This window comes from Sardina pilchardus, chromosome 1 (assembly GCF_963854185.1).
Source record: "Sardina pilchardus chromosome 1, fSarPil1.1, whole genome shotgun sequence".
Lineage (NCBI taxonomy): Eukaryota > Metazoa > Chordata > Actinopteri > Clupeiformes > Clupeidae > Sardina > Sardina pilchardus.
Window position 1 is genome coordinate 45,190,375 of NC_084994.1, and position 22,381 is coordinate 45,212,755.

Below are 22,381 nucleotides of genomic sequence, written 5' to 3' on the forward strand. Positions count from 1 at the left end.
TGTGTGTGTGTGTCTGTGTCTGCTTTGCGTCCTCGTGTCTGTCCCTGTGTGTGTGTGTGTGTGTTATATTTGTGTGTGTGTGTTTTCGTCCCGTCCTCTCTTCCCCCAGCAGCAGCCACAACAGCAGCCGCCCCCCAGTGCCGCCGCCGCCGCTAGCCTCCCCCTGAACGCCCTCGGCGCTGTGGGCTCGTCGCAGCTGCCCCAGGCCGCGCTGCGCGCCACGCCGACTCCACCTTCCTCCTCCTCCGCCTCCTCCTCTTCCTCCTCCTCCTCCTCCGCCGCTGCTGCTGCTGCCGCTGCCGCCGCTAGCCTGCAGCCTCTCGCGCCCCCGCAGCCGGCCGCTGCAGCCGCCTCCTCCTCCAGCCGCTCCTCCACCCCCACCCACCCTTCCTCCTCCTCCGCCTCCGCGTCCGGCCCCACGCTGGACGCCCCACAGGCCGCGCTCCAGCCCCAGCAGCAGCAGACGCAGCCCCCCACCACTCCGGTGAGACCGCCGACCGTCGACCCTCCACCAGCAACACCATCCCCTCCACCACCACCACCCCCTCCACCCTCCCTTAACCAGGATTCGCTCTCCACTCTCTCTCAGCCAGCTCTGTCGCTTTGCTAAGCCTGTCCCCCTTCTTGCCTTAATTTCCCAAACAGCTTTCAAGCTTCCCCCTTCTGCTTTGCTTGTGCCCCTTAACTAACTTACTCAACACCATGGAGGCCTCCACGCGAGGGGAAAAATAGGCTTGACAAGCTTAGAGCGGGACGCTTTTCGCCACACTCTTCATTTGAATATACTGGAAGCACAAGGCTCTCTGTTCTGACTTGTTTTGAAAAGAAAAGCGCATGTTATGCACGCCCATTAAAAGTCCTTATGCACTTATCCGTACTTGGGACATCTCCAATCGCCTCCCAAGCATCTGCATGTACATTCCACCTGTAAGTGAATAGTGACTGAAGGAAAACGGCATACAAAAATGAAACCGAAATGGTGCACCGCCTTCCAAAAACCAATCAGCATCTTCTAAATTGCGTACGGGTCGAGCAGGCCATCTTGCCACAACTTAATCCCTCCAGATGGGAGCGCGAGATGCTAGCTGGGATGCAGACTGCCGAGAGCAGGCAGCTCTTCTACCAGTCAGTTGTCAGACTGCAGCAGTCTGTGATGAAGGGCTAAAATTACATTTTTAATTACCCCGTCAGCGCAACAAGAATGCCACGACGAAGACAAATTAAGTGTTTACCGCTCACATCCAGTGCTTGGCCTCTGCCAACCTTGTAGTAGTCTGGATTGTGTCATGTTCTGAGCCCACTCTGGGGGTGTATCAAGTACTCTGCCAGACCAGCCCACGGTGCCATTTGTGTGTCTATAAAGGCACGTTCTTTAGGTTTGTGATTATAATGTCCTCGCCAAAATGGGTGGGTCAATCTTGTCATAAGTGCCACTGATTATGTTGGGTAAACCCCTGATCTAAGGGGTTATGGCATGACTTAAAAAGTCTTCAAGACATGCAGTGTTGAGTGGATCTGGATTGGTCCATAGTAGATCTCTATTGGTCAAGAGTAGCACACTATTGCCCATTCCGCACTGAATGTTGCTTATTGCATGAGTCTCAACATCTCAAGATATAATTGTCATTAGCTGGTTGTAATGTCTTATGGTTATACAGTTTTAGTCCGTGATCTGACTGTTGTCTTTCTCTCCTCTGTCTGTCTCTCCCACTGTCTCTCTTCATGTCTGTCTCTCTCTGTCTCGCACACACACACACAACGCTCCTCCCTTTTTTCTTTTTTCCTGTGTATCTCTCTCTCTCTCTCTCTCTCTCCCTCTCTCCCTCTCTCCCTCTCTCTCGCTCTCTCGCTCTCTCGCTCTCTCGCTCTCTCTCTCCCTCTACACTTCAGCTCTCGCAGACTGGTGCCAGTCTGGACAACAGGGTGCCCACCCCGGCATCGACGGCCAGCGCCGACCCGCACTCCCAGCACGCGCTGGCGGACCTGCCCACGGCCAGCGAGCCCAAAGCCGAGCCGCGGCACGATGAGAAGGACTTCCATCCGGCCGGCATCAAGATGGAGCCCAAGATGGAGGTATGATGAAGACTCTAAGCCATCAGTGGTGATCGACTGCTTAGGCCTGGGGTTGGGTGTGGTTGAGGTTCACATAAGGTCTGAGGTTTGGAAATGGGTGTGGATGTTCATTCTTATTGACACTTCTGTGTCTCCTATTAATCTTATTTTGATCTCTGTTTGTACAATTTTGCCTGAGGTTTTGATTGCGCATGGTTACGTGGCTTATAGTACCTGTGTATGTTAATACATGTGGTGGTAATCTTGTGTGTGATTGTTCCCGTTTAGACTGAGGAAGACTCTGGTTCTCTGTCGGTGAAGAAGGAGGAGCCGGACGGCGGGGAGACGAAGCAGGAGCCCATGGAGATGGAGGAGAAGAAGGTCGACCTGAAGGCCGAAGCCAAAGAGGAGGAGGAAGCTGGGGCCAACGGCACAGTCACGTCTTCATCGCCCCCCCAATCCCGCAGGAAGAGTGAGTGCCACCCCTCTCTCTCTCTCTCTCTCCCCTTCTCCCCCCCCCTCTCTCTTTCTCTCTCAGTCTCATATTGCTGTCATTAGTACCTCTCTCTCTCCATTTACTCTTTATCTTCTATTCCCTCATCCCTCTTCTCTTGTGACTCACCCCCCTCTCCTCTGTTTATCTTGTTCTCTCTTTCAGTGGCGTGCTTTTTCCCCCTCCTCTTTCCCTCGCTCCCGTTTTACTTTGTTTTCCTGTACCATTTTTGAACCCAACTTCTTAGTCGTAATGCATTTTTTTCCATACCACTGACTTTGCATCTGTACCTGGACATCGTCTAAACTGAATTCTGATGAGTCACATTGCCAGTTAGTATGACTCAGGTCCACTGACTCATCGTTTTTCCCCCCCTTTCTCTCCCTCTGTAGTCTTTAAGCCCGAGGAGCTGAGGCAGGCTCTCATGCCCACGCTGGAGTCCCTGTACAGGCAGGACCCCGAGTCTCTGCCCTTCCGCCAGCCAGTGGACCCCATGCTGTTGGGCATCCCTGTGAGTACCTCTGCCCCTGTGTCCCCTCTGCGTGTCCCCTCTGCGTGTCCCCTCCTCAGCCCCGCAGAACACTTAGTCATGCTTTTGGGGATTTTAGAAATGGAACAGTCTGACGAAAGGAATCAATTGGGGAATCAAAGGCCTCCCACGTATTTTACTCTCAGGATATTCTGTTACAAATGTTATTAAATCATAGACTTAGATGTAATAGCTAGTTTGTAATATAAATGTGTACATTCACAACTGCACATCATGGATCATTCATCAATAAGCTGTCAATAATGAGTCTGCAAACACCCATATAGGCCATTAGGAAAGCATTAGTTATCTTTGAATACAGCAAGCGGAGGCTTCACTGATATCATAAATGGATGACCACAGAAGGCTTCCTATTTGAGACCAGCTAGAAGTTGAATTTTGAGGGCTGTCAGGTTTTTGTAGAGCTAAACTTTGCCAATGTAGTTAGCAGAAGGATGAATGCGGTAAATCAGAAGCACAAGCGGAAAGTCAGAGACTGTAGGGTGTGGGCTAGCCACAGACAAGGCTACATTGGGTAATAACTCAATAACTCCTGGCATGTGTTGAGTATCTCTAGCATGCATTGCACACCTAGCATCTCCTTGTTTGCCAGCTGACCCAGCACCGCTTAATGATAAACATCTTACCATAGTCTGTTGTCGTCTACTTAAAGATATGTCCACATGACAAGTCCATTACATCAGTCAGAAAGGCATGGCAGACCTAATGATTTGCTGCTAATGTTATAGCTAATAGATCAGATTAGTCTTTGTCACAACAACACAATCTTCTAAGTGCAGCAACACTTCGTGTACGCTTGACAAACTCACCAAAAATGACCAAGGTGGAGACATCAGACGTTAGACATTAGACTGACATTACTTTTCTGACAGTGAATGCAAGTCCACTGACATGTAATCCTTGGTATAGTGGCGCCCAAACAGAGACCGATAGTATCAGCCCTGTAGTAAATGTAGCCACAATTTCTCCATTTTGGACTTTTCATTCTGTGTACAACCAGAACATGTTGAATATCATTATCTCAGTAGTTTGTGAGGCAGTATCCTTATGGGCATCATTTGAAAGCTTGTTTTATGGTCTTTCATGTAAACACAATAACTTAATTTTGAAAAATTGACCCATGCGACTGTTTTCTCCTTGGAGTGTCACATTTTTGAATGGGCTGGAGTAAGAGAGCGCTCTAAATCTCTCGATACATTTTACTGCCGCTACGCGATCACCCCCAACGGAGGCCGGAGCTCCGCGAGCCGCTCCAGCGCAGCTGACCCTTAGATCACCTCTGGCTCAGCCTGGAGCTCCCAGAGGCACCATAGCCATGAGCCAATCACAGCGGCCCGCGCAGCAACACTGTCCCGCCATGTCTGAGTGGATGGATGTGCGCCTGCTATTCTTCACGATGTAATTATGTGACAAATGGGTAGAAAATTGGCTGATCTGGGCCAGAGTAGACACACAAGCAGAGACGTTATTGAAAGACGTGTTAAATTATTCACCGAGCGTGGGCTTGGTATGTGAAGGCAGAGTGGTGGGCACTGTCAAATTGACACGTCACGGCAGTAAAACTGTTAACCGTTAATAGATGGAGTTTACTTTTATTTGAGATGTGATTCATGCTCTGTAATTGATCATTTCATTTGTTTCATATCCACTTTATCCTGCTTTCATTAATAACAGTTGGCACTATGAATTGTGTGTATGGCCTGTAATCTGAATTTCAGAATTAAAGACCCAATTTATCTTTTATTGATTTTCTATTGTTTTCCGTTGTAAATTCTAGTGCCCTGACGTCAGTGCACTGTTCTGTGGCGGTAGATTAACCCGGAATCCCACTGTCTCTTTCTCTCTCAGGACTACTTTGATATTGTGAAGAACCCTATCGACTTGTCCACTATCAAGCGCAAGCTGGACACGGGCCAGTACCAGGAGCCCTGGCAGTACGTGGACGACGTGTGGCTCATGTTCAACAACGCCTGGCTCTACAACCGCAAGACGTCCCGTGTCTACAAGTACTGCTCCAAGCTGGCGGAAGTGTTTGAGGCGGAGATCGACCCGGTGATGCAGAGCCTGGGCTACTGCTGTGGGAGAAAGGTGAGGGGGGGAGGGGGCACAGCCTGATGGATGAAACGCAGCCTTTTCTACTGCCAGTTGTGTGCTTGAAAGAAGTTTAAAAGTGCAAAAATATTTAAGTATTCGACAAAAAAAATGATGGACAAAACTGATCTACACTTTTTGAAAAGAAAAGCTATTCGGTTATTAAATGATGATGCAATAATGGGATAGTATATCTCTTCGGGTCCAGTGATTTTGTTTTACGCTTACTGAAACGGAGGTGATGTTGACAAGTTTTACAAGTTGCGAAAACCTGCTTGTTGTGCTAGTAAATGTTTTTTTTTTTTTACGTGAAAGCTGTTGGTCTTGTGATGCGATGGACAACCAGATCGCTTTAACTGTAACACAAAAAACTTGCTGGCTAAAAGTAAAGAAGGTATTGTTTTTTTGTCTTCTGTTTATCTCTGTCGTAATGTTAACCTTTATGTGTTCGTCCACAGTACGAGTTCTCGCCACAGACGCTGTGCTGCTATGGCAAACAGCTATGCACCATACCTCGCGATGGGACTTACTACAGCTACCAAAACAGGTGAGGCAAACCCTGTTGCTATTTGCTAGTGCACCGTCTAAACATGTACATCACCAATGAGCTTTAAAGGATGTGACAAACCTGCATTAATGGGGTTTAAAGGAAATGGTATTGGTGCACTGGTTAGAAATGGGGAACAGGGTACATTTGGTGGTTGGTACACATTTAGTTATACATATGGTCAGGGTCTGAACTGAAGAGGCTCTTTGGTTTGGTGCAAGTCATGGTGAATGCTTTGGTTTGAAGAGATGCTAATGAATTTAGGGTTGGTTACAGGCATAGTTATTTCCCACTTACCGTTGATATTCGAGATCCTTTTTACACACAGAAAATATGACCAGTTGAATGCCTTTCTGACTACACTTTATATCAGTCCTAACTGTGGGACATCAATTGAGTATTACTGTTTTTGTTTTTTTTGTTTTTCTCTGACTGGTCCGATGCGTTGTAAAATGTCTGAATTCTTTGAAAGTGATGCCTTGCTCCCCCTGGTGCATGAGTGGTGTTACTGCAGGTTAATTTGCGTTGCAGTTTTTAGCACAGCTGCAGAGTAATATTTCTGTGATATTAATGCTGCCATTATCACAAATATCTTTTTCCTGATAATAATAAAATTACGGGAAAAAGATATTAGGTGGCAAGTTAATGAAGTGCCTAGACATACAACATTCCAAAATTGCACAATCTAGAAAGCCAAAACAGTCAAAAGTCAAAATTGTCATCGTCTTCTGATAGTGAAATGGGTGGCAATTGTAATATTCTTCAGAACTGAATTAGTTTGATGTACAGACACAAAATGTGTAGATTTTCTATAAAGTTGACAACTCTCTGACGTGTCTTTCAGGTATCATTTCTGCGAGAAGTGCTTCAACGAGATCCAAGGGGACAGCGTAACTCTCGGAGACGACCCGGCACAGCCGCAGACGTACGTTTTGTGCACTCTCCACATCAGCCCCCTTTGGAATCGTGAACCACGATTGATGTCTAGCGCAGGGAAATAGCTTTGGAATGTTATGCTTGATTGTTGTCCAAATGGGTTTTTGATTAGACCCTGGGGATTCAAATTTCTTGTATAATTCTTCTTGCGAGAATTTCTGGCCTTTGTTTGTTTCTCTCTGGTCCTCATATTCTCTCCATGTTTTTTTCTTTTCTTTTTCTCTGTGTGTCTACAGGATGATTTCTAAAGACCAGTTTGAAAGGAAGAAAAATGATACACTAGACCCTGAGCCGTAAGTACTCAGACTGTGTCATGTCTCTGTTTGCACCATCAATAATAACCCCCCCATTCAGACTTACAAACAAGCGGCTCCGTCTCAAGGCTCAGTCCTTGAAGACTACCATATGCGAATATGATTCAAGTCTACTAATATAGCAACCGACAAGGTCTCGCAGAGATGCATGTTGCAGAGATATCTGCAACTTCACCCAGCTTAACCTTAGCCCTATCCTTTCTCTGTTGCGTGGAACATTTGATAGAGGTGTTTCCCCATTCATTTATCTGTTTTGGCTTGGCCTAACTGCTAAGATCAACATGAGTCAATATGACAGTACAGCCTTTGGGTAGTTCTACCAGGTGAATACCCGTTTGTCTGTCAGCGAGGCTAATGCCAAGTTGCCTCCTAGGAAGTGTCCATGGGTTTAGTCCCCCTCCTGCTCCGTCCTGCACCAGCCTTGAGCAGTGGACACGACAGCACCCCCTGCTGTTTGGGACGTGCCTGGTTTCCCTCCGGTGCTGCTGACACAAACCAGTGTGGCAGAAGTGGAGTTCTGATACAGTTCTTCTGACTGCTGCAGAAAGTGCAGTTTAAGTGAACGGACTTTTCCGATGTTTGATGGTCCAATGATTCTGTATAATGAAAGCTGCCGATGGCAACGGGTTTTGTGCTCGTGATTCAAATCTGATCAAATAATTCTGCAAGGAGTTCATTCACTTATTGCAATAGAACTTCACTGAAAGGAAAAGTCCTGTGCTATGCATCATCTGAAAAAGTCAAGTTTTATCTGTATGGTAAACTATTAGTTTCTTGGCAGAAGCAAAGCCATAATCATCTTATGACACTGGGTACAGCGTTTATTTTCTCATGTTGGCCAGCAGCCACATAATAAAGCAGGATCATGTAGTGTGTGCTCATTATTATCGGATAACGCAAGGTCCTGTTTGCCCTGTCGGGACTTACTGTCTGATAATAACCGGCGGACAACATTATCCCTTACTCAAAGCTTAACCTAGTTGCAATTCTATGGTAGGTTAATAGCAACATGTTTTCAACATGATAAACATTAGGTCCATGGGAAAGTAGTTGTGTGAGGTGCTAGAAACACGAGCCTTAAAACTGGTGTAGTCTTCTGTACTGGGGAGACCAGGCAGCATGTGCAGTGTGACATGCTGTAAGAGTTTGGTGTTGATGGTCTTCCTCACCCCTTCCACATACTGTAAGAGTTTGGTGTTGATGGTCTGCCTCACCCCTTCCACATACTGTAAGAGTTTGGTGTTGATGGTCTGCCTCACCCCTTCCACATACTGTAAGAGTTTGGTGTTGATGGTCTGCCTCACCCCTTCCACATACTGTAAGAGTTTGGTGTTGATGGTCTGCCTCACCCCTTCCACATACTGTAAGAGTTTGGTGTTGATGGTCTTCCTCACCCCTTCCACATACTGTAAGAGTTTGGTGTTGATGGTCTGCCTCACCCCTTCCACATACTGTAAGAGTTTGGTGTTGATGGTCTGCCTCACCCCTTCCACATACTGTAAGAGTTTGGTGTTGATGGTCTTCCTCACCTCTTCCACATACTGTAAGAGTTTGGTGTTGATGGTCTTCCTCACCCCTTGTCCACAGGTTTGTTGAATGTAAGGACTGCGGACGGAAGATGCACCAGATCTGTGTTCTTCATTACGAGACCATCTGGCCATCCGGGTGAGTGGTCAACCTCTTGAGCGCTGCCCTTTCAGTCTCCGGTCTCGCACCGAGATCCTGTCCGTAGAGGAGCTCTTATGTTAATCTTATCGTGTTGATGCTTTCCCCCAGATTCATCTGTGACAACTGCTTAAAGAAGAGTGGGAAATCAAGGAAGGAAAACAAGTTTTCTGCCAAAAGTAAGTTATTCAATGACCAGTTTGTTTGCCAGTTTATTTATTTGGACACATTAAGATGCAGATCTTTTATAGAGATCCATATGACATATGACATTAAACATCAATTCCGGGTATTCTTGTTCCAAACATGTGCTTATCATCTCTTGCAGGATTGCAGTCGACACGGTTGGGCACATACATAGAGGACCGAGTTAACAAGTACTTGAAGAGACAGAGCCATCCCGAGGCCGGGGAGGTGTTTGTGCGAGTGGTGGCCAGCTCTGACAAAACAGTGGAAGTCAAACCTGGCATGAAGTCCAGGTAGGTCCTCCTCCCCAACCCAAGCATTCGCCATCGATGGTCCCTTCTCATTCATCTTTTTATCTATCCTCCCTCCCTTCCTGCCTCATTCCTCCGGCTCGTTCCCGCTGATCTATAAAGAACATTGGATAGACTATCCCATTGTTGCCGCCCCATCATTCTTTATCTAAATCAGTGGGAACGAGGACCAAGGAAGGAAGGGAAGGATAAATAGAAAGACGAATCCGAAGGGCCCTACGATATGCTAAGTGCATAAGACTCAATTGGGGTTGTGTGTTCTCTCTCTCTCTCTCTCGTGCCCAGGTTTGTAGACACAGGCGAGATGCAGGAGACCTTCCCGTACCGAACCAAAGCACTTTTTGCCTTCGAGGAGATTGATGGTGTGGACGTGTGCTTCTTCGGGATGCACGTGCAGGAGTACGGCTCAGAGTGCGCCTTCCCCAACACCAGGTAAGACACAGACGCGTTCAGCATCCGCCTACAAACATTAACATCAAATCAGGAAAGAAAACATGGCCATATATTGAATAAATATGTGTATACGTACAATAATGTAACATGTTGCAAAACGTTAGAAAGCTATTGTGCAAAATGCAAAAATACACAGCTCTAGCATAATTTTCATCTATTCTTATGTGCTTGTTCATGGTTACATGTGTTGATTGAAATGAGCTGTCATTTGCCCCTTCAGGTTTTATGTTGTGATAATTATTATTGACATAATCCCCTCTCTTTGTACAGGCGGGTATACATATCATACCTCGACAGTATTCACTTCTTCAAACCTCGGTTGTTGCGAACAGCAGTCTACCATGAAATCCTAATTGGCTATTTGGAATACGTCAAGAAACTTGGGTGAGCTCCACAACTCTGTGCCAATCAATCTGAACAAAAACTGCAGACATTGAATATCGAGCCTCGAAAGATTAAATCCTAACACCTGAGATTTCTCTCGGCTGCCCCCAGGTACGTGTGGGCACATATCTGGGCCTGCCCCCCTAGCGAGGGCGACGACTACATCTTCCACTGCCACCCTGCCGACCAGAAGATCCCCAAGCCCAAGCGGCTGCAGGAGTGGTACCGCAAGATGCTCGACAAGGCCTTCGCCGAGCGCATCCTCCACGACTACAAGGCAAGGCGGCAGCCGCCGTCATCTTTAGCCCGGGAGGGATAGTTAAAGTCAAAGCTGAACATTTAATCAGTGTTGGCTGAACAGTACGTGTTGTACAAAGGGTGAAATCTGCTGGTTCAGTGCATGGTTAAGGGAAGTCTTTGACTTTCTGTTTCTGCTCCTCTGCCTTGCATACTTCAAATGGTTAAGCGTGATCTGAGTAACCCTGAAGGTCTCGGTCTCAAATCCCTGTTGCCTCATCACTACATCATCTTGTCTGGCCTCTGACTCTGCTGCAGTCTGGGAGGATTCAGGGATTTCAAAGGATTAAATGACATGAAAATATGTGTCGTAAATCAGTGTTCATGGCTTTGAAAATCCCTTAGGCTGTTAGTACACAGACTCAAGTGCTAAGATTTTTAACTCTATGTCAATATCATACTAGTAAACATGATCTTCAGGGTTTCATCCTAAACCTCTAATTTAAGAGACCCCTCATTGGAAACAGATGGACAGTTATTACTTCCACCAATATTATGTCTGTTTTATTTGTCGCTTTGGACAAAAAGCATCTGCCAAATCCCATAACCATTTGCTGTGGAGCTTCCCATAACCCGAGACCTTTTTTTCTGCCGGTCCACAGGATATCTTCAAACAGGCCACGGAAGACCGTCTGAGCACTGCCAACGAGCTGTCCTACTTCGAGGGCGACTTCTGGCCCAACGTGCTGGAGGAGAGCATCAAGGAGCTGGAGCAGGAGGAGGAGGAGCGCAAGAAGGAGGAGAACACGGCCGCCTGCGAGACCCCCGAGGTGAGGCCTGCGGCAGGGCAGCGCTGGCGCCTCCAGAGCTGGAGAGGCCTGGAGCACAGGAAGAGTGCACCCCCCTGCCTAGCCCATTACAATACGACATTAAAGCTAAAATCGTCAGAGTAAAAGCTAGTTTCCCCATAGGCTCTGTTTCCTGAAGACTAAAAGTGTCCTTCAATGGAGGTTTTCATTGTAGTTGTCTTTCAGTGGAGGGTTGGGCTTAATTCATGTGGGGGGAGACCGGCCCTTTGTGCAGTGTGTCATGCTGGGTTTAGCAGAGACATTTAGAAGCTTTCTGTAATGGAAGCTGAACTTGACCTGCTGTGGGGGGAAAACTGTACCACTGTGGTGACAAACTGCCAGCTCAGCAGTCTTTATCCAACTCCTGTGATTTGGTCCGGCATCAATATTTAAAGAGCTCTGTTCTCTCTCTTCTCTTCTCTTCTCTCGTCTGGCCACGCTTCTCTCAGGGCACGCCCGGGGACAGCAAAAACGCCAAGAAGAAGAACAACAAAAAAACTAACAAAAACAAGAGCAGCATCAGCCGAGCCAATAAGAAGAAGCCTGGGATGCCGAATGTAGCCAATGACCTGTCCCAGAAGCTTTACGCCACCATGGAGAAGCACAAGGAGGTGAGGCTCCTCAGAGGCAACATGGCTGCCGCTGGTTATTTACATTTGGTGTAATTTATGACGGTTGAACTTTAGAACCATTCACTAGAGAGGACGGGTAATGCTCTGTAGTCGCTCCTCTGCTACTGTGTAATGGCAGTCTGTTTTGATTGTGGATGTAGGATTGTGTTGTGCTCTGATGGTAACCTTATCATATTGATGATCATAGTAATGATGCCATAGTTGGCAGAGGTGGAAAAGTCCAGCGTCAGAAAAGTCCTACCACATATTTGTGCCAGCTGATTCTTCAGCTAGGTAGAGCACTTAATTAGTGAAATCACCTGTGTTATGGTTGGATTTTTACTTTCTGAAGCTGGACTTTTTCCACCTCTGATGGTTGATAATCATTTCAGTTTGATTCCAGAACTAAAGAAATAAGACTTGCTCACACTTAGCATCATGTGCTAATCAGTCACCTTCCTCTTCCTCCACTCCTCCTCTTCCTGTCTCCCTCTTCCTCCCCTCCTCCCCTCCCCCTCCTCTTCCTCGCCCAGGTGTTCTTCGTGATCCACCTGCACTCGGGGCCCATGGTGAACACGCTGCCGCCCATCATGGACCCGGACCCCATGCTGACGTGCGACCTGATGGACGGGCGCGACGCCTTCCTGACGCTGGCGCGCGACAAGCACTGGGAGTTCTCGTCGCTGCGGCGCTGCAAGTGGAGCACCATGTGCATGCTGGTGGAGCTGCACAACCAGGGCCAGGACCGCTTCGTCTACACCTGCAACGAGTGCAAGCACCACGTGGAGACGCGCTGGCACTGCAAAGTCTGCGAGGTGAGAGAGGATACACACACACACTCACACACACACACACACACACACAGGTGCTGTTTTATACATGTGGATGTACTTTTGGATTTTTTTCCAGTAATCAGTTGTGAATGAACAGAAAGGGTATAAAGTCATTGAAAGGATACAAAGTCATTGAAGTTCTTTAGTTATTCAATGACTTAGTTGGTATATGTACGTGCAGGTCCATATCAGTTTGCACATGCACATAACACAGACCTCTGATCCAATCAACATTGTTCTGTAATATATGTACATAGTTTGAGAAGTGTGATAGTGTGGGATAAAGATGTCTCAGGACTACATGTTGAGTGCACACATGCAGACCGAGTGCAGGATGCAGGCTGCGCGAGCCTGGAGGAGGGCCATCCTCGTAGCTAATTGTCCCTGATCCATGTGCATCTCACAGCTGTTTGCCAAATGGAGTACCGAAGATTTAATGGCCCTTGTCACTCAGCAGTATTGGGGGGATTAGCAAAGCTACTGAACATCAGGGCTGAATAAAACTGAACTTGTGCAGGCCTGATAGAGTTCAGGCGTGGTGCCTGAATTCAGGCTTGAGCTCAGCCATGTACGATGTCAAGAAAGGCTATTCTCTATATTGTCTTTGGATGTCTATCAGCCCTGCTTGTGTGTCTGTATCTATCTATCTAAACCTTGAATGATTCCTTTGCTTCATGTCGTTTTGTGTCTTCCTCACAGGACTATGACCTCTGCATCAACTGCTACAACACTAAGGGCCACGAGCACCAGATGGTCAAGTGGGGCCTGGGGCTGGACGACGACAGCAACGGCCCGGGCGGCGAGGCCTCCAAGAGCCCGCAGGAGAGCCGGCGCCTGAGCATCCAGCGCTGCATCCAGTCGCTGGTGCACGCCTGCCAGTGCCGCAACGCCAACTGCTCGCTGCCCTCGTGCCAGAAGATGAAGCGCGTGGTGCAGCACACCAAGGGCTGCAAGCGCAAGACCAACGGCGGCTGCCCCGTGTGCAAGCAGCTCATCGCGCTCTGCTGCTACCACGCCAAGCACTGCCAGGAGAACAAGTGCCCGGTGCCCTTCTGCCTGAACATCAAGCACAAGCTGCGGCAGCAGCAGCTGCAGCACCGGCTCCAGCAGGCGCAGATGATGCGCCGGCGCATGGCCACCATGCAGGGCCGCATGACGCAGCCGCTGCCCTCGCCGCCCACCTCGGCCGTCCCCGCGCCCGCCGCCGCCGGCATGCACACGCCGCCGCACCCGCAGCCTCCCACGCCGCAGACGCCCCAGCAGCAGCAGCAGATGCCCGGCCAGCCCGGCGGCGGCACGCCTAACGCCGCTGGCGTGATGTCGCCCGCCTACCCGGGCGCCCAGCGGGCCAACGGCCCCACGCAGGCGCCCTCGTCGCAGGGCAAGCTGGGCCCGGCGGCCTCGCCGCTGCACCAGCAGCAGTCGCCCGTGGCCCAGGCCGCCCAGCAGCAGCAGCAGACGACGCCCCAGCAGCAGCTCCAGCAGCAGCAGCAGCAGCAGTCCCAGCCTCAGCAGCAGCCGCCGCCGGCCGCCGTGGAGATGGCGCGCCACATCGAGATGGTGGCCCACGCGCAGCAGAACCCGGCCTTCCGCGTCAACCTCAACGGCCTGCCGCTCAACCACCAGCGGCCGCAGGTTCCGCCCCAGCAGCAGCAGCAGCAGCAGCAGCCCCGCATGCCGGGCCCCATGCAGTCGCCCATGCAGATCGTGGGCCCGCGGGGGCCCCAGGTCATGCAGCCCATGCAGCCGGGCCAGTGGGGGCCGGGGGGCCCTCAGGCGGCCATGCAGGCGGCGGCCGCCGCTGCCCAGCAGCAGCAGCAGCAACAGCAGCAGGGCAGTTTGCCGCAGCAGCAGCCCCAGCCGGGCATGCCCATGCAGAGGCCCATGATGCCGCCGCAGCAGCGCATGCTGGCCCAGCGGCCGCAGGTTCCGCCGCAGCGGCAGGGCGCCATCGCGCCCAACGCCCTGCAGGACCTGCTGCGCACGCTCAAGTCGCCCAGCTCGCCCCAGCAGCAGCAGCAGGTGCTGAACATCCTCAAGTCCAACCCGCAGCTCATGGCCGCCTTCATCAAGCAGCGCACGCTCAAGTACAACGCCAGCCAGCAGCAACAACAGCAGCAGCAGCAGGGCATGCACGGGGCTCAGCCAGCCATGCAGGCCATGCAAGCGGCCATGCAGGGCGGAGTGGCGGTGCAGAGGCCCGTCATGGCACCCCAGCAGCCGGGGCAACCCCAGGCCCAGGGCATGCCCGCGCTGGGTCCCCAGGGTCAGCTGATGAACCCGGCGCACGCCTCCAACCCCCAGCTCCAGGAGATGTACCGGCGGCAGCTCTTACGGCAACAGCAGCAGCAGCAGCAACAACAACAGCAGCAGCAGCAGCAGCAGGGCGTGATGCCCCAGGCCCACGGACAGTTCCCCCAGGCCCAGGGCACGCCGGCTACCTACTCCCAGCTCCGCATGCAGCAGCAGCAACAGCAGCAGCAGCAGCTGGCCATGCAGGCGGGAGCGGCAGGGCCCATGGGTCAGCTGCCCTCCATGACCCAGATGGGGCAGCCCGGCCTGGGCATGGACTCCCCGCAGAACCTCCTGCACCAGCGGCTCCTCCAGCAGCAGCAGCAGCAGCAGGCGGCGGCGGCGGCTGCAGCGGCGGCCCTGAAGCCCCAGATGGGCTCCCCGGCGCAGCCCGGCCCCATGAGCCCGCAGGCGGCCGCCCACCTCCTGGCCGGGCAGCCACTGGCGAACGCGCTGGGCAACCAGGTGCGCTCGCCGGCGCCCGTGCAGTCCCCGCGCCCGCCCTCCCAGCAGCCGCCGCCACATTCCAGCCCGTCGCCAGCGCAGATCCAGCCGCAGCCCTCGCCCCAGCACTCCGGCCCGCACTCGGGCTCGCCCCACCCGGGCCTGGCGCCGCCCATGCCAGGCGCGCTGGAGCAAGGACACCTCGGGGCTGCGGAGCAGAGCGCCATGCTGCCGCAGCTCAACACGCCCAACCGTAGCGCTCTCACCAGTGACTTGGGCATGGTAGGGGACACCACGGGAGACACGCTGGAGAAGTTTGTGGAGGGCTTGTAGCGCTATTTTGGGAGATTGATTTTTTTGTTTTTTTCCCTTTCATGGACCCACAGACCCACCCATTCAAGTCTCCCCTCCTCTTTTTTTCTAGAAGGGGTGGTGGGCACATTTTTTTGTTTCCTTGGACGAGCTTTTTGTACTGACATGTAAAAAGTTTCGAGAAATGTATGGAGTGGAAAAAAGTTGAAAAAATTAATAAAAAAAACAGTGCTTGGGAAATGTTGATATGTTTCCTATAAAAACAAAAGAATGATATTTGCTATATGTCAAGGGATTTGAAAAAATGCTGTTTAAATGAAAATTTAAAAATGACAAAGAATATATATTTTGGTTTTGACCATATTCTTGGTCGTTATGTTTTTGTTTTAAATTTTGTTTTATTTTTCATTTTGCTTGTTTTTATGGTATGGGTTCATGCCTTTTTTTTTCTTTTTTAAAAAATTTACAAAAAACTTCATTATCTTACTCATACTTTTTATTTTGTACCTTTTTGAAATACTTCTGATTTTTTTTGTTCTCTGAGTTTGTTGTCATTGTCGCTGAGAGACTGTAAAATAATTGGTCGGGGGAATTTTGGGCCAGGTTTTCCTCTGCTCTCTCTCTCTTGCTCTCCTCATACCTGGCGATTGTATTCTCGTGTTGTACTATTTTTACAGACATGCGTTTTCTTTTTTTTCTGGGAGGGAGTTCTTCCACTCCCCTTCGTGAAGTCCATTTGAGGAGAACTCGTTGTTTGTAACCAATAGGAACTGGGCATACACACAAGCATGTATGCACACAGACACACACACACACAGAAAAGACGTACCTGCACACACATTCACATGGATACACACAAAAAAGAAAACCGTACACCATCAAAACCTTGTTCAGAAACAACCTAGAAGAAGAGGATGTAAAGATGGAGCATCTCGTGTCGGGCCCCTATCTACAGAGATTTCTGTCCAGCAGGTGTAGAAAGTTGTTGCATTGTCATATAAGATTTTTGTCCTTAAAGTTTTTGTCATACAGAATATATGAGTATAAAAAAAGAAAGCTGGGGGAAGATGGGTCCTTATGCCGAGTGGGATGGTAAGGAGGTAGTCACTGGTCGAGTGTTTTTGTGTTGAACAGAGTTCTGCCATCGACCCCTCATCCCTCTCACACGGAAAAAAAAACTTGAACTGGGGGCTCTACTTTTTCCTCTTAATGTAAATCATGCAAGTTATTACGCAAAATACTATAAATATAAGGACGAGAGAACGGAATCACTGTATAAACTGGTTAAAAACTCATTTCTTACTTATATACCATATTGTTAAATAAACTGTGTGCAACAGAAAAAAAAACGTCTGGACTTGTGATTTGATGCGATTCGTGTTCGAGTGACTGATGTTTGTACGTCTGCATGCACATGCGAGGGATTCTGTGGCATCTCGAGGACTACTTGAGATGTTGTGGAAGTTGGTATGTGTGCGTGTGCGTGTGGTCATTTTAGTTTGAGCGCAGTTGGATTAATGTAGAATTGTAAGATTATAATTGTTAATTGTCTTTACACTCGGTGTGTGTGCTTGGGCGTGTATGAGCTTCGGTCGATGTTGTGCCAGCAGCTTGTTCCTGTTGTGAAATTTCAGGAAATTATAAATCTGTTGAAAGAGCCACCAGAGCCCGTCTCTCTGGAGCCACAATGGCATGTTTTAACCTCGTTTTGACCCACCGATAACTAACGAACGTTTCAAAATGGGAAATAGCCTACCTACGACATGATCATTTTTCTTGTCTAACAGTTGAAAAACTCATCCATTTAATTCCAGGTACTTAAAATGAGAATATTCCATAAAGAGAAATGGACATGCACTGCATTCTTTACTTTGGTAATGATGCATGTGACAAATAAAACTCTTTGTAGGCTATCTTTGTAAATGGTCAACACAGCAAATATGTTTTCATCAACGGTTCACTGAAGGACCAAATGATTTGGGTGAAAATATACAAACATCCATTTCTAAAGTCAAACCATAAAATGTAGAAGAATTTTGCATTCGGCGTTACCCAAATGGTTCTGGGCAGGCTCTGGCTCTGGGTAGCCTGCTGTCACATGATGCTTTCGTAACCAGACAGACACCTTTACGTCACAGGAAGTAACGCAGATGAGCGGTTCTGAGTGAGTGTTTTGAAATTCATCAGATAGTTTCTAAGCCTGATATGTCGTTATTACAACGCCATTGATAACAAGGTGGCCGTGGTTAGGCTTGGCGTCAAAACAACAATACTTTGTTAACTATTGCCAAATGATATTAACTAAAATATGCGATTTCATTTCCAACTATGCTAGCTAGACTGATAGCACGACATTCCTGGCCAGCAGCAGAAACGTTAGGCTATCGCTAACGTTACAGCTGCCAAGCTAGTTATATCGCTAAATAAATGAGTACATATAATGTCTCAATCATTCCGCATATCGTGTGTCTTATACGGGGAACTGTTTAGTAGCATAATATTACAAAGTAAATGCTGCCTTTGTTGTGTGTGCTTACCATAGCATGTTAGCATAACATACTGTCCCAATGTTGACACTCGCTGGCTAGAATAGCTTTGCTGTTCGCCTGACAGACAGTCTTATATGACTATCTCCGTTTTCCACAGGAAAAAGGTAAAGCAGTGGGTCTTGATGGGAATATTGGAAAGGACTTTGCAGTTCGCTTACAACATTCGCAATGGCTTAATGTTAGCTGTACAAAGTAGTAGGTATGCTGACTAAGTAACAACATGATGGACGACTCAGACCTCGACTTTTCGGAGCTTTGTTCCCGACTTCTAAAAAGAAGAGTCCGGAAGAAAGCAGACGAGAGTGGCGACGATAAGAAATCTGCTGATAGAGATGGCGAAACTCAGTCTAGCAGCACTGCCCCATCTGGTTCAAAACAAAGGAAGAAATCAAACAACCAGCCAAAGAAAAGGACAAAGAACGATGCCTCGTCTGACCCTTTGGGGAAAGTGGAATCGGAACCTCGGACAGTGCTTCAACCTGTCAGTGTTGCACAGCTGACTGAGAGTGCGAACGAGAGAGAACCAGTGACTCAGCTAACGTCGACCCAGAAAAGTAAGGTTGATGTGAAAGAGAAGGTATTGAGTCGGATGCAGCGGTTTAAACGAGTGGACCCACAGAAGCTCCAGCATGCTGATAGCCTCCCGTCAACAGTGGCAGAACCAGCATGCATTCGACCTCCCTCACCTCCAGTACAGAAAGAAGGTAGGACACACTGTCTCTCTCTCCTAAACTGAATCTATTGGTGATGTCCTCAAGCAATACAAATTCAGTGACTCAATGGTCTGTAAACTGTCATTATGCTAAATATCTGGAACTGCTGTTATGGATCCTCAGTGGTCGAGGAGCTGTGTCTCACCCCCCGAAGCTCTTGAATGAATGCAGTGTTTAGACCTGATCCTGATCTTTGTCTAAGTTGTTTACATATGTGTTTGTGTGTGTGTCTGTCTGTCTGTCTGTCTGTCTGTCTGTCTCTGTGTGCTATCCTCAGAGCTTTCGGAGGATGAGAAGCTGGCAGTCCGGCTACAGAAGGAGCTCGACAATGAGTTTGAGGGCCAGGCTCAGGGGAAGGTGGTGGATGTTGACCAGGGAGGCTTGTTCTTCTGCCAGCTCTGCTTCAGAGACTTGTCGGCCATGAGCCCCCAGCTGCGCACACAACACATCAACAGGTAGGGACCCACATTTAACCATGCAGCAGATACTGGTGCTATCATTTACTTGGAAAAGAGCATTTATTACATCCACATCCATCCATAGGAATGCACTGAGTGGCTTAGTGGTAATAGCTATAAGATAACTTCTCTCGGACACTGCACCATTAGTAGTCACACACTGAGTGTGATATTCGTCCATGCTAATTGTAGGGCATCTACTGTACATTCCTTTCATTAATAGTGAGCAAATGGCATAGGGGTAATGTACATATGAATATCTAACCTGAAGGCACAGGGAAGTGCAAAGTAATGTACACAAATATTCTGTATTGACTTGCTGCAAGGGAATGAAGAGAATGAATAAACAAAAAAGAAAAGTAGTATGACACTTGTGTTTGTGGTGTTGTGGTGTGTAAACAGTTGACATGACCTGTGGCTATCCTGTACCAACTCCAGTCTCACTCCTGTCACATTGCTTAAACAGTATATACGCAAAGGCTTTACTCGGGGCTGGTGATGGTTATGTTTTTAATCGTTAATGAGTTTGACTTTGCAGGACGTAACTGTAGATCTTTGCCCTCTGCGCCCAGGTGTCTAGATGAGAGTGAGAGCCAGGCGGCTCCATCTGCGGCTCCAGCGGCCCCTCGGCCCGTGGTCCCGGAGTGCCCCATCTGTGGGAAGGTCTTCAAGTCGCTCAAGAGCCGCTCCACCCATCTGAAGCGTTGCTCCTCCGAAATGGGCGTGCCTCCAGCGGTCCTTTTGCAAGCCGTGCAGAGACAGGCCAGTGAGGCCGTGAGTGACAGCACAGCCGGCCAATCGTGAGTCAGACCTCTGTTGAAAATGATTGAGTCAACCCTCGATGTAAAATGATTCAATCATCTAACATAGAGGGCTGATTTAATCAACCCCTCTATGTAAAATTATTCATAAGCAATGACGCAACAGCATTTAATTTGTGATGAGAAAAGGTCAAAGGTCAGTGTCTTGATGCACATAAAGAGCTTTGATGCATATTTTTTCCCCCATCATCAGCAATGGCACCAACTGTTGGCATTCTGTGGGGATCACAATGTTTACTATTACTATTATTATATATATTATTAGTAGTATTTACACAATACTATTCACAGTTTTCAGAACAACACTGCGGAATTAGTCACTCCAGTCTTTGTTTTTAACTCCCTAGTGTCCAAGCCGGCGGGCCTAAGAGGAGGCTCCCCTCCGATCCCACCCAGCCCGCCAGGAAGAGGCCCAAGAAGGCGGCCCAGCCTGTGGACGAGGACACCATGGTGGCCCTGGCCCTCTCCCGCTCTCTGTTGGATCAGGAGGCGGAGATGGAAAGGGCAAAGGCCATTGAGGTCGTAGAGGTCAAAGGAGCTGAGCCGCAGACGTCTGTTGGTGCAACCTTGCAGTGGAAGCCAGCAGCAGGTGACTGCGGCAGCAGCTCTTTTTACCACGTGGATGTGGATTATTGATATTATTGATGGTGAACAGCAAACATCCACGTTTTTTAGAGCGTTTTTCAAGACAGTCAAATACACTTTCCAGCACACATAGCTACTTACATGTGTGTAGTAGAACAAAACACACAAGATTCATAGACGGGGGAGAAGAGAATAACAGGAGCAGTGATCTGACTTGAGAGGTAAATGATAAACCTGGGGAGTCAATTAACAGGAAAAGGTGTAAAGAGGTGGGTTTTGCAGGCCTGCTTGAAGGATGTCGGGGTGTTTGATTGTCTGATGTAGTTGTGGAGTGTTACCAGAGGTGGGGTGCAGTTTGTATCCACAGACCTGAGGTGACAGGTGAAGGTGTGTTGGGTGAGGAGGTCAGAGAGGTACGGAAGGGCAAGGTTATTGAGGGCTTTGTAGGTGAGGAGTATTGGAAGTATTTGTTATCAGTATCTCTCAGCTTGCGCTGTAAACGTATGCCGTTTGGTATGTAAAGGATGTCTCTTAATTCCGCGTTAACTCGCGTCTTCCTCCTCCAGCTGCAGGCAAAGGGAGGAGGCGCAGGAAGGGAGCCCCCTCTGGTCCTCCTCCGCTGCTCCTCCGGCAGGACCCCGAGGAGGCCCTGCGGCGCCTGCAGGAGCGCGTCTCCCTCATGCTGCTGCGCTCGCGCACCCCCTCCCCTCCGCCCACCCCCACCCTGCACCCCAGCACCCTGCTGCCGCCCCCGCGCCGCTACCGCAGGGGCCTCGCCGCGGAGGAGGAGGAGAGCCCTGACCCCTGCTCACCGGCCCCGCTGTGGCACAAGAGCGCCCTGCCGGCCGGCTACGGCCACGCCACCGAAGAGTTCTACACGGTCGAGCTGAGCGCCTTCATCCAGCCCTACGCCAGCCCACAGGTGAGGGGACGCACATGTGCAGCTAGACACATGGATCATCACAGAGTGTCTTTATTGTCACGGCACAACTGCAGTGACCTGAAGTCTGCAGCTTTCATAACTTGTGGGTAACAATAGACAATATTACGGTGGCCCTGAAGTGCAAAACACAACACAAATAAGACAACACAACACAAATAAGACAACACAACACAAAGAGAGAAATCACGGCCCCAAAGTGCACAACACAACACAAAAAGAGACAACACAACACAAAGAAGAGAAAAAACGGCCTCGAAGTGCACAACACAACGGCAAATCACACAACACAACACAAAAAGAGACAACACAACACAAAAAGAGAAAACACAACGGCAAATCACACAACACAACACAAAAAGAGACAACACAACACAAAAAGAGACAACACAACACAAAAAGAGAAAACACAACGGCAAATCACACAACACAACACAAAAAGAGAAAACACAACGGCAAATCACACAACACAACACAAAAAGAGACAACACAACACAAAAAGAGAAAACACAACGGCAAATCACACAACACAACACAAAAAGAGACAACACAACACAAATAAGACAACACAACACAATTAGAGAAACCTCGGCCCCGAAGTGCACAACACAACGGCAAATCACACAACACAACACAAAAAGAGACAACACAACACAATTAAGAGACAACACGGAATACCTTCGGGCCACATGAATCGTCGCTGGGACACGTAGCCTACGTAGGCCTACAGCCCGCAGAAAATAGCATGCTGGGTCT

At 49.0% G+C, this 22,381-nt stretch overlaps 2 protein-coding genes across 7 annotated transcripts in view; both read left to right on the top strand.

Annotated features, from left to right (window-relative positions):
* crebbpa (CREB binding protein a) overlaps positions 1-16,908 on the top strand; it is a 56,962-nt gene extending 40,054 nt beyond the window's left edge. For 3 of the 6 annotated variants that reach the window (XM_062545977.1, XM_062546004.1, XM_062545994.1), the window contains 18 exons: positions 110-484; positions 1,891-2,073; positions 2,341-2,524; positions 2,938-3,056; positions 4,944-5,183; positions 5,645-5,733; positions 6,578-6,658; positions 6,906-6,962; positions 8,571-8,648; positions 8,760-8,827; positions 8,977-9,127; positions 9,431-9,577; positions 9,869-9,982; positions 10,094-10,259; positions 10,882-11,049; positions 11,517-11,678; positions 12,212-12,493; positions 13,211-16,908. In XM_062545977.1, the coding sequence (XP_062401961.1) occupies positions 110-484; positions 1,891-2,073; positions 2,341-2,524; positions 2,938-3,056; positions 4,944-5,183; positions 5,645-5,733; positions 6,578-6,658; positions 6,906-6,962; positions 8,571-8,648; positions 8,760-8,827; positions 8,977-9,127; positions 9,431-9,577; positions 9,869-9,982; positions 10,094-10,259; positions 10,882-11,049; positions 11,517-11,678; positions 12,212-12,493; positions 13,211-15,580 (5,034 nt within the window). In that variant the 3' untranslated portion in view covers positions 15,581-16,908. The remainder of the gene's footprint in view (positions 1-109; positions 485-1,890; positions 2,074-2,340; positions 2,525-2,937; positions 3,057-4,943; positions 5,184-5,644; positions 5,734-6,577; positions 6,659-6,905; positions 6,963-8,570; positions 8,649-8,759; positions 8,828-8,976; positions 9,128-9,430; positions 9,578-9,868; positions 9,983-10,093; positions 10,260-10,881; positions 11,050-11,516; positions 11,679-12,211; positions 12,494-13,210) is intronic. The other 3 variants (XM_062545985.1, XM_062546013.1, XM_062546022.1) reach the window with 3 other exon arrangements.
* A 1,771-nt stretch (positions 16,909-18,679) lies between these two features.
* slx4 (SLX4 structure-specific endonuclease subunit homolog (S. cerevisiae)) overlaps positions 18,680-22,381 on the top strand; it is a 37,155-nt gene continuing 33,453 nt past the window's right edge. The window contains exons 1-5 of the mRNA XM_062535512.1: positions 18,680-18,812; positions 19,099-19,276; positions 19,852-20,079; positions 20,448-20,689; positions 21,252-21,607. Coding sequence (XP_062391496.1) covers positions 18,698-18,812; positions 19,099-19,276; positions 19,852-20,079; positions 20,448-20,689; positions 21,252-21,607 — 1,119 coding nt within the window. The 5' untranslated portion in view covers positions 18,680-18,697. The remainder of the gene's footprint in view (positions 18,813-19,098; positions 19,277-19,851; positions 20,080-20,447; positions 20,690-21,251; positions 21,608-22,381) is intronic.